Source organism: Musca autumnalis, unplaced genomic scaffold (genome assembly GCF_047663935.1).
Source record: "Musca autumnalis isolate F117 unplaced genomic scaffold, ASM4766393v1 scaffold_4, whole genome shotgun sequence".
NCBI lineage: Eukaryota > Metazoa > Arthropoda > Insecta > Diptera > Muscidae > Musca > Musca autumnalis.
In genome coordinates this window covers 22,668,309-22,680,333 of record NW_027411977.1, presented here as the reverse complement: position 1 = coordinate 22,680,333, position 12,025 = coordinate 22,668,309, and the positions used below count along the sequence as shown (strand labels likewise).

At 34.0% G+C, this 12,025-nt stretch overlaps 1 protein-coding gene across 9 annotated transcripts in view; it reads right to left on the bottom strand.

Moving 5' to 3' along the window:
• LOC141401184 (hippocampus abundant transcript 1 protein) overlaps positions 1 to 7,827 on the bottom strand; it is an 83,779-nt gene extending 75,952 nt beyond the window's left edge. For 2 of the 9 annotated variants that reach the window (XM_073981152.1, XM_073981157.1), the window contains exons 1-2: positions 7,591 to 7,798; positions 6,306 to 6,974 (exon numbers count right to left, since the gene is read on the bottom strand). In XM_073981152.1, the coding sequence (XP_073837253.1) occupies positions 6,306 to 6,386 (81 nt within the window). In that variant the 5' untranslated portion in view covers positions 6,387 to 6,974; positions 7,591 to 7,798. Of the gene's footprint in view, positions 1 to 6,305; positions 6,975 to 7,468 lie in introns of all 9 variants that reach the window. The other 7 variants (XM_073981153.1, XM_073981158.1, XM_073981154.1 and 4 more) reach the window with 6 other exon arrangements.
• Between the last annotated feature and the right edge of the window lie 4,198 nt (positions 7,828 to 12,025).

Genomic DNA, 12,025 nt, shown 5'->3' with positions numbered 1-12,025 from the left:
TTGGGACAAAATATTACTAAGGCCAAATTATGGACCGAATCGGCAGATCCGTTCGAGAGTTATCTTGCGCTCCAACCACCTTACACGGTGTCATAGGGGTTTTTTGCAACTTTCAGACTATTTTCTCAGGAAGTATGGACTTGCTCCTGATAAAACTTGTACCATCGTATGCAGGGCAATGAATACAAGTTGCTAAAACAAAAACAAAAATCAAAGCGATTCGAGAGATGGTCCTAAACTAAACTTTTCCGAAATTTTGTGTGGGAGGTACCCGAAGGAGTGGACCGATTGAGTCCATATTGAAACCTCATTTAAGTCTGGTACACATTTCACGATGGGCAAAGTATTGACCAAATGGGTTACTCCCTTCAAGAGTTATCGTGCGCACAAATTTTCCGAACATTTTCGAACTTTTGTGGGGGAGGTACCGGAAGGAGTGGACCGATATAGCCCATCTTCGAACATAAACTAAGTTTGGGTAAAATATTACGAAAGCCAAAATTTGAACCGAATCGGGTTTTCCGTTCGAGAGTTATCGTGCGCTCCAGCCAGCCAGACAGACAGACGGACGGACATTGCTAAATCGATTCCAAATTGTCTGAAACACATTTCGTCCAAACATACGATGAGGCACATTTTGCTCATATGAAAGTGTATATACCCTCGTTAGCATAAATGCTGAGGGTATAAAAATATGCCAAAAAGTTACGTAGTTTTCTCGAAAAAAAATCATGAAAAATGGCTTTTATTGAGCTTTACACTAAAATGTTGGCTTACATCCAGTTTGAAACTTGGTCATTAACTGCTTATAATTTTTATTGCATGTAGTCCTAATGATTTTTATTGCTTCATTTAATTTATACATATTTTGAAAGCTTAAAGATTTTCTCACGCGGAAGAATTCCGTCCAGAATATACTCATGCAAAAAAATTAAACCCGGCAAAAACTTTCTAACTTTGCTATTTTTCAATGTAAGATTCGACAGAAACAATATTGATATGTTCGAAAGTATTCGAACGAATGCCCTTTCTAACGAATATGTAAATAAAAATAACACATTAGCCTATATAGGCCAAAATATAGGAAAAAGTTAAAAAATTGTGCCCATTTTATTCATTGTTAGTGGTATAGGAGTCGACCCGGAGTCGGAGTCGGAGTCGTGAAAAAAACTCGTCTGGAGTCGGAGTCGAGCCAAAAATACCTCGACTCCGAAACCCTGGTCCAAACATACTTTTGGACTAAAACCATTATTTGGATGAGGCACATTTTGCCCGTATGAACGTGTATATACCCTCGTTACCTACGAAAGTTCTGAATGCTTTATATTTACATGTTGATTCAATTTTTTCTATTTTAGGGGATTTTCAAAATGTATTTGTTTTCCTGAGAAAATGTTTAAAACGACCCTATTATTCAATATTTTTAGACATTTAATTTTCAAAAACAACAATGTTTTGTTTATGTAAATTTGTTAGTTGCTGTCATGGCAGAACTGCCAGGTAGTGGTATCACACCTGCTCATCGAATATGAAAAGTGAAATCCCTTTATAAAAAAAATTATTTTCCCAACAACATAAAGAAAGTTTTGACATACCATATTCAAAATTTTACGATGCCACTACCTGGGTAATTGTGCCATGGTTGCTGTAATACATGCACCTACCTTACTGCTAAACCTAAATAACGACGGGACGTACACAAATATTTCACCAACTTACCAAAACAACGCTCTTTGAGCGTCCGTATTACCCAAATACGTTGAGTCCCAAATCACATTTAAAACACAAAATCCGCGACCGAAACTTACTTAAATGTTTTCATTCTTAAAACAAATAATTTCCTTTTGCAATGAATCGTATTTCATGTTTTGTTGGGCTTCTGTTTTTAAAATACAAAACACACACATACAAACAATAACGTTCTGTCAAAGTTAAACTTTTTCAACTTACAAAAAGTATACGCTCGACGTATTTCGGTAGTTCTCATAAGAATACATGTGTTCTACTTTTTCACCACGCACGCCCTGGGTATTCGGACGTATATAGGTATGGGCCTTATATGCCCATGGTGTAATAAACAAGGTGTATGTGGCAACCGGTTTATTTTACTTTGCTTTTCAAAATATTCAGGCTTTTTTTACTTTTTTATAAACTAAATTGTCAGAATTTATTAAGATCTACCCAGAATAATACAAAATTTAATCAATTGTCTTTTATTAATCTGTCCTATACGGAGCAGGATACAAAATATATGAAGTCAAGGCGAATTTAGGAAGGTGATTGCTTTATCGGTTGAAATTGGTATTAATGTTGTTATGAAAAATGTTAACAATTGAGTTTTCCTACATTTTTATTTCTATGTCTTTGTTAGAAATCTAATGGGACTCGTATCAATTCCCCAAAAGACAAAGTTGGTCATTTATACTTGTAAGATTGTGTAATTGTAGCAATTAGATTCTCCCAACATATAGAGGGATGTTTTATCGTAGAAATTAATGAATATTTCAATAAACGCCTTTGTTGGCCAACATTTACGCTGAATAACACTCTAACTCTGGTGCTAGTGTTTGACTAGCATATGTATGTTTAGATAAGTACCTAAGTATATAAATTAGTTTTTGTAATATTTAATTTTCAAACACATTTGTATGCTATTTACTTAGCTCAACAAAATGAAATCGCTAAACGTAAACAGTTTGCCAGACCTGCAAACAAAATGTGTAAATTACTAACGTTTAACATGTGTGTGGTATTGATAAACAAAAAAAAATGAAAACAGTAATTAGTTTTTAACTTTTAACGCTAATGTATTAAGACGCTAAATAATTTAATTATTGGTATAGTCTAAAATGAATAATATTTGAAATTGATTTTAGAGTCGTGGCATTTTTTTAGCTTCATGAAAAAATGTCTATAGATGTATTGGGTAAACAATATCGGCTGATACCCTACACTATAACTATGCAATATTAGAAAAAGCTAGACGAAGAAAAGCATAGCTGAGTGCTGACAAAAAAACTTGTTCACTTACTATAATGCAAAATAGCGATCTGTGGTATCCGGCGCACAGTGTTTCAGAATCGTTTTTTTTTTTTTTTTTTTTTTTTTTTTTTTTGTAAAAATTCTGTAGCTTTTGAAGGGATAGGAATATTTTCATAGTTATCGACAGATAACACCATCAGTTTTCCCGTGAAAAAGGTTAAATTAGATCCAGTAGTTGCGGAGGAATTCAAGTTCATTGTTAAAATTATTGCTGTTCAAATTGGAAATGGTGTATTCAACGAATAATTTCACAAGCAATTAGATCATGGTTAACAATTTAATATAAAATTTCGTATAATAAAGATAAGATTATCTTTTTTATTTGCCTTGACATGGGTGTAAAGACGAAGCAACATACAATTTTTCTATATTCGACTAAAGTTATAAAATATTTACTTTTAATAGAACACCCACAAAATGATCCAATCCCATAATTGATTACAAAATAATACAATGGTATTGAATTTGTATTATTGGCAAACAAAATTAATATTCTGCTATTATTTTGCTTATCTTTAAAACGCTTTGAGTCATAATTAAAGTGTATTGGAGTATTTTTACCATGTCATTCAACTGTGGCGATCGATAAAATGTTATTAGTTTATATATTTAGATATACATATGTATGTATAAGTATTTATGTACACATGTTTTTTTTTTGTTTAATAATTGAATATGAATCACACAGAACAAATGACACGCTGAATAATTTTAATGCGAATTTTTTTCAAACAAATATTGGTGCAATCGAAATTTGAACTAAAAACTGAAAACTTGTATGAACTGTCAGAATGTCGAAATACAGATTTATTATTTATTTTAAAAACATGGTTATGACGATAAACAAGGTCATTTAACTTTTCTTTGGCTACCCAGCATTTCCAAACAAGTCAAGTGTAGGGACTCAAATCGGTATTAAATTCATCTTAGATAGTTCTTGTCGTATTCACCATTATTACGATGTATAGTGCTTCAGGGAAAGCCAAAATTCCAACTATCAGCTGCAAAGCTGTTTCAAAACGATTCAAGAAGTGACCTTAAACTGAAGAGTTGGGAATAAGACTCTATTTTCCTAAATTTTCATACTAAAATTCCTTTTTGTTGTTGGCTGTAGGGGTTTTGGAAATTTTCGCAAAGCTTATCTCAAGAGACATGGAAAATAATTACATCATTGTAATCAGAACTTCAAGGATTGCCAGCTGTAAAAGCTTCAAAACTCTGAGTAGTAATATTAAAAAGGATATAAGAGCAAAAAATTTAAAACTTTTTGAGTGGAGGTACGCGGTGCATTAGACCCAGATATTTCAATCACAAATACTGCTGCGCAAATAAATCTTAGTTTACTATTTTTTACCAGTAGGGGTTTTATGAAAGGATGTGGGGTTGTTGGGAACATACGGATTTCCCAAAGGCTACAAATATATATAATATACTGTTATCAGAACATCAACAACTGTCATCTGTACACGTTTCAAAGCGATTCGAAAAGTGTCCTTATATTACATTTAAAGTGTTTCAAATTTCACCCAAATCGGACGGCCAAACCGACATAATAGATTTACTCCAAATTGTGCCACCAGAGTAACTGGAGGTTGCCAAATTTCCTCCGGCATAACCATCGTGTCGACTGTTCAGAGGAGTAATTTATTGGCAAGACTTCAAATTGTGCCACCTCAATAACTAGAGAGTGCCTTCGTTCCTCAGACATAACCTTTGTGTCAACTGGTCGGGTAAGTGACGTTAACTGGTAACCATCTATATCACTTGGATCCGTCCGAGTAGTAGTATCATTGTTTTTGTTTCAATCAGGAGACCGCATAATTTTATTACCTCTGAACGGTGAATTTTGAACGACCTTCAGAAAGCCAACAAGTCAAATTTTTAATAGTTTATCAATCACAGTCTCAGAGTTTATCAATCACAGTCTCAACCATTCTGATTTTAAGATAGGAGAATGTTGCAGTCAGCCGCTAATCTCGAATAACCGGAGTGAGAACGAAATTACCAGCTAAGATGGCGGAACTAAGAAAGTGGACCTGATGAGGGAACTAACGTTGGAAATTAACAGGTTGGTAGATGAGCATCTGAACTATTGCAACATTAGCATTGGAGCCGAAAACATCTTTGGGCAATGGTTAATTCTCTCTCGACCCTAGGAAGAAGGAAAATATGATTTTAATCAAATGTAGTCACGCCAAACCACAATTTGTGGAATTCTTAAAAAGTGACAAGAGAAGAGAGTGCATTAATTCGCTTAAGATCATTTCCGGTCGAGATCCTAATGCCATAAGGCGAAATCATTCAAAGCCAAGGGGGTTACGAAAGGAGATTCCGAAGTATGGGCAAATGCCTGGTGGTCCCGCTTCAGAAGCCAGCAACAACTAAATCATAACGACCATTTTCCCCTATGTCGCCAGAAGTAAAGATCTTTGTAGCTTTATTCCTTCCAGCATTAGAAATAGCTATCCAGATTCTGATCAGCACTGACTTCGTAACCAGTGCACAGTGCAAAAGCTGCACAGCAGGTCATAGAGCAGTCAACCTCTTCACAACGTATGTACGTGAATTTCAGAGAGGATTCATATTTGAGTGTGCAGATGTGATATCTCCATCTCCAGGTGGGATGATATCTCTTCCAGGAGGGGTGATATCTGTGGAACAGTTTAATCTCTACTAATATGGAAATATTCGTCACTAAATCTACCCTCGCACTGTTTACCATATGGCCTGCTAAATTTAAAATGGGAAATCTACGGTCACACAGTTTACCACATGGACTGCCGAAATGCAAATTCCACTGACGGTAGAAAATTTCGGAGAAACTTGGCGTCACATTTAATAGCATTTAAATCATGTCGATACCACTATTAGTTCAATTTGCATTGGTTCTATGTATGTCTCCAAAACAATTGATTTAATTCCTTCCAACTAAATAATTATTCCTAGGTAGATAACCGCATACCAAGGCATGTTTATGCCAATCATTTCAAAAATATTCGAATATAACTCCTAAACAATAATAAAGCCTTTCTGTTTTTGATAGAAATACCGTTCATTCCCATAAACATTTTTGACACTTGTTGGCAATGATGCGACATAAGCAAACAATAGGGTAAAACTTCTCCTCATAGAGTAGATGACGTGTATGTGTACATTAATACAGCCTAATGGAAACAACACGTTCTGTCTATAATTATAAAGAAATTAAACAATATACTTAAAGGAAGTACTATGAGATTATAACTAAGTATATATACACTTACCGTGATGACTACATCTTTGATGGTATTACGATTTCGTATGACCATGCCCGATAACGGTTTCTTCATATATATCTTTGGCATATTTATTAACTTGCATCGGCAATAGGGCCGGCCACAGCAGCACACTGTAATTTTCGATGACGATGATTGTGATGATAATAGACTCCGCGTTGTGTTGTGTTTATTGACTTTGTTTCAGTAGACTTAATATTTAATTTGTTTTATTTTAATACAAGTTATCGATATAGACATTTAGACACTCAGCCATTAATGACACACTGCTAGCAAACCACTAAAATATAAGCGAGGGATAGTCGTAGGTTTTATTTTTCCTCTTCTTTGTATTAAAGAACATGAGTATATATTTTTGTTGTTACTAATACATTTGTTTATTGAACAGCAGCAGTGGGTTCTTGTCATTTGTTAATGAACCCTCCAAATCCCCAACTACTAAACTGAAGATTTCCTGGAGTAATGTCTTGTTAGAATCAACACCGTCACACATTTGCCTTCAATATGGCCTCTTTAATTGTTGTTAACACAGCAGGACACACATACATAATAATTCACTTAATAGTCAATCACAATTTGAAGTTGTGTTAATATTTTTCTTTTTTCGTTAATATTCCATTAACATTCCATATGACCAAAGATATAATAGACACCAGTCTGTAATAATAGGAATTGGACATTAGTTAAATTTTTAAAACACTATTCTTCTCAAATACTTCTTTCTAAATAAACCACTTAGGGGAACTTTGTATGTGCTTTCAGTGGACTGTTTTCCAATGAAATACATGATAATTTAAAATGTTGTAGGAATCAATTTGATATGGTAATGTAATATGGTACTTATGTGGTCATCGTTTCTTGTAAACTCTTCCCATGGAATGAATATGTGACTTTACATTAATCAACTCAAAATGACTAGGAGGAGCTTTCCTTAGGAATATGTATATCTATGGCTTTGCTTCGGTGGAAACAAAGCTGGTTTGATTTATCCTTTGAACACCAAATTACATACACTAATCCCAAGAATTTAGCACACTCCGATCACACTGAGCACTGAAAAACAAAATATATATAAAGAATAAACAATTTCAACTGTTCCCCATTTTCGCCGGTTCATTTAGAAAGATATCTGGAACAACAACTGAACTGACCACAATTTCGTTGCCCTTAGCAATGTTTGAAGATTGCCTCCACTTTTTATTAGAATAATTCTAATTTACGATTTGTTGTTTCTCAGTTGTTTATTGGAGCTATTAGAATAAAGGAAACGCACACACACACATAAATCCCCATCAAACAATTATCGGTATTTAGCGATGAACCATTGTCAATTTTCTTTTAATTAATTGTTCTTAACACAATTTATTCTACGCCAATTAATTATTTTATCATTATTTATTCAATAAATTTATGTTAAAATGTTTTGTTCCTTAATTCGCGATTCCTGCATTCTCGATTCTTTAGGGATTAGCAAGTCGACTGTTGTTAATCGATTAGTAAGTTGTCTTTTCGTACTCGACTTTTTGTTATGAATAAAATCGCAGGTAAGTCCCAATTTACATTAGGCGAGTTTACTTGCGGCAATTGTCAGTTTGTAGGTGAGAGAGGGTGCTGAGAGGCAAAGGGTTACCATATGCCTCACCTCTCTTTCCTACAAAATGACAATTGCCGCAAGTAAACTCGCCCAATGTAAATTGGGACTAATCAACTTTCCATTTTCGTTCGTGCAATAAACAAGGTCACACAGTAAATAATACGTACGTTTACATATACCAAGGTACATTTATAGAAGGTAGAACTGACAATCAGCTGTATTCTTACAATTTTTGTAAATTTAGTTTTAAAAATGTAATAGGGTCTACTCATGAAATTTGAAACTTCGAAATTTGCCTCCATAAAATACTGTTTTCCTTCCTAAACTTATAGTAAAAATGACCTACCACAGTTCTGAATGCTTTATATTTACATTGTCATTCAAATTTGTTCTATTTTGGAGGATTTTCAAAATGTATTTATGTTTTTCCTGTGGAAATTTTTGGAACGACCCTATTATTCAATATTTTCTTTGACAATTAATTTTCGATACCAACAATGTTGTTTTTGTAAATTTGTTAGTTGTTGTAATTCATGCACATACCTTCTATAAATTTACCTTGACATATACAAATGTAAATGGATTTGAAATGTCAATTGCGTAGCGTATAAGTCAAATAAATCCTTATAAAGAAGATTAACAGCCTGTTTCTGTAATGCTTGGTTTACATTTACGAAATCCACTCGATTTCAACTGTCAATTCCATTGCTCAAACGTCAAATGAAATCCAATCGATTTCAGATGAGTTTTCATTTGACGTATACACAAAGGAATTGACAGATGCAATCGAGTGGATTTCGTAAATGTAAACATAGTATAAAAAGCTTTTGCCCATTCGTTCGTCGATTTAATGAACGAAGACACAATTTGGTTTTCATAGCGATTGACAAATGGAAGCTTTTCATTTTCGTAAGTCCCGGGCCACACTAAGAGTAATTTCAATGAAATTTTGACATGAAAGTAAAAAAAAAATTTTAAATAAAACGGTCTGTTTGTTTCATACGAATACAACACACAGCAACACAGCAAAATTTCAGAACAAATGAAATCGTGAAATTAAGCATTTTTCCCAAAAAACGCAAAGTTTCGTGTCATAATTTCATTGAAATATGTCTAGTGTGGCCCGGGACTAACAAAATCAAACGAACGAATATAAATAAAATAATGGAAAAGATCCATCGTTTTGAATTAAAACTGAATTATTTGAGTAATAAATGGCACAAAAAGCATGAAAACTGGTGGGGGATGTCATTTATTTTCAAAGAAGCACAGAAGAAGATATACCGTCGATTCTTAATATTAATGCTTTGTTCCAGAACCTGCAAGAAGCTACTATTTTTTACTACGATAACATTTTTTCCTTTATGTTATCGGAAAAAATAGTAAAAAATGGTAGATTCTTGCAGTTCTGGAACAGACCATATGTAAATTATTTCTTTGACAAATTTTCGAAACAAAATTCGGACGCAACGTCCGATGTCGGATCCAAAATCGTAACGATATCTTAACGTAAGTTGTATGAAGTGGTTGACATAATTTCGGAACAAAATCTGAAGAAAATCCTAGGGAATTTCGGAAGGGAAATTTATTTCCGACATTCGCTCCGATGTCGGAACAAAATCGGTACAAAATCTGAACTATTTCCCCACCGAAAAATTGTTTAGAAATCGGAACGATGTCTGAACGATTTTGCTTCCGAAATTGTTCAGATGTGTCGGACATTCATTTCTGGGTAGTTTTGATATTCAAAATGAAACCCAGTCAATTCGATGAATATTGCTCTGTTCCAGAACCTGCAAGAAGCTACTATTTTTTACTACGATAACATATTTTCCCTTATGTTATCGAAGAAAATAGTAAAAATTAGTAGATTCTTGCAGTACTGGAACAAACCATATGTTATCAAAGAAAAAAGTAGTAAAAATCATGGTTTAATAAGAAAGGTTAGCCAAAGCTTTATGTCAATTTAAATTTTTTCATTCGAGTATTCCTAAAACTTCAAAACAATATACACAGACTGTGTATGTGTGTATGTGGTGTTTGAATAAAATGCCAAACAATTTTAAAAACAATCGAATTCAATGATTTTTAAAATTATTTTTGGAACATTTTTAGGGAAATAATTCGTCAGGTTATCATTGAAACAAACATTTTATCATATCCACAACTTGATTATGCGGAGAAACATTGGTCCTTCATTCATTTTTCGCGATTTTTATAAAATGCTCAAAATTGGTGTTGTAAACAAACCCACTTGTTGCTTAATTTTGAAGTTTTAGGAATTCAGGAAAAACAAGGGTTCTATAGATTTTTTTCATTTAAATCTACCTCTTTATTTATACCATGGTAAAAATTAGTAGATTCTTGCAGTTCTGGAACAGACCATATGGTTTATTTTCAAAGTTTGTCAAAAATAAATTTTGAAAAAAAAACACAACTTTTGGCCTGTTCCAGTACTGCAAGAATCTGCTAATTTCTACTATTTTGTTCGATAACATAAAGGCAAAAATGTTATCGTAGTAAAAAATAATTGGTTTGTTCCAGAACTGCAAGAATCTAGTAATTTTTACTTTTTTTTCGATAACATAAAGGAAAAAATGTTATCGTAGTAAGAAATAGTAGCTTCTTGCAGGTTCTGGAACAGACCAAATGGCTTCTTGCAGGTTCTGAAACAGAGCAATTGTGTTTATAAAGAAATAAAAAACTTGAAGATTTCGCTTGCAGATTGAAGGCTGATTGAATGCTTTGCTACACACTTATCAAGCACACACGTACAGAAGGGGTTCATCGGCTGGATAAGCCAATTTGATAGTGTATGAGCCGCATTAAATCATATGAACACTTGCAATTTAATAGTACGTTTATATATAATCGGATTTAACAAACCCACTGGGTTTCAAACGTCAATTCGATTGCGTATACGTCAAATAAATCCTTATTAAGAAGGTTAACCCTGCAAAAGGCTATAATATAAACATGGCCTAAAAGAGAAGAAGAATAGGAGATAGTCGTTATCCCCGGCCGAAGGCCGTGTACTTAGTAACACTTTTTTATTATGTTGACGTACATATAATAATTTAAAACATTATTATTAGAAAATCTAGTTACCGTTATTAGCTATTAGCGGCATTGGAAAGTACTCTTCGTGAGCTTTAAAACAAGTCCCATATTGCATAGGTATAAAGGCCTGCGTACATAAGCTGCCTCGCCTGGCAAGGCAACTTTCCTACTTCATTTCTGGCATAATAAAAATAACCCTGCGTTTACACATGACAGGACAGTTGAGTACATGTATTGATTGTCAAAAACCCAAAACTTGCCGTAGGCGTCCAGACAACTGCAAAAACAGTTGTAAAATTATGAATGAAATTCGTCGATTTCTTTTTGTTTTCCGTTCACATATTTTGTTTTTGTTCATATTCTTTTATTTTCAACACATTTCAATTATCGTTTCATTTCATTTTTACAAAAACGTCAAACATTTGTTAAGGCTACTGTCTCTGAAAAAAATGATGGACAGCTGGGAGACAAACGACAAATGTATGTATGTGTTAGTAAATCAGAGTTGTATTTGCAGATAGTCTGTCTTGTGTAAACGCCTAGTAAATGAATAAAGAAGGCCGAGCAAATTTCAGACTGGGTTGCCCTTTTCTTCTTTATTCTTTTATCAGAAGCAAGCAAGGTAAGCAGGCGAGGTAGCTTATGTACGCAGGCCTTTAGAAATAATGGTAATAAAAGTATAAAAGTCAAGACCCTTTCTCGGGAAGTATGGACTCACCCCCCCCCCCCCTCCGGAAAGATTTCTATCGTTGTGTTCAGGATCCCAAGGGCTACCAATGGTAAACATTTCAGACCGATCCGAGAGGTGCCCCTAAACGACACTTGTTCCGTATATTCTTTTATGGGGAAATCAATCATACTAGGTCTTGATTTTTTCGGAAATGATTTATGGGTCGATTCCGTATTGCGACACGAGTCGTCTCGCGTTGTCAAATGCAATTTTTACATTACGTATGGCAAAAGTCGCCCGAAGCCGTCAAATTCTGTCGCCATAAAGTTCATTTTCGGGCGACAACAAATTAGCAGTCGCCGTGCATATTTACAAGTGAATAAC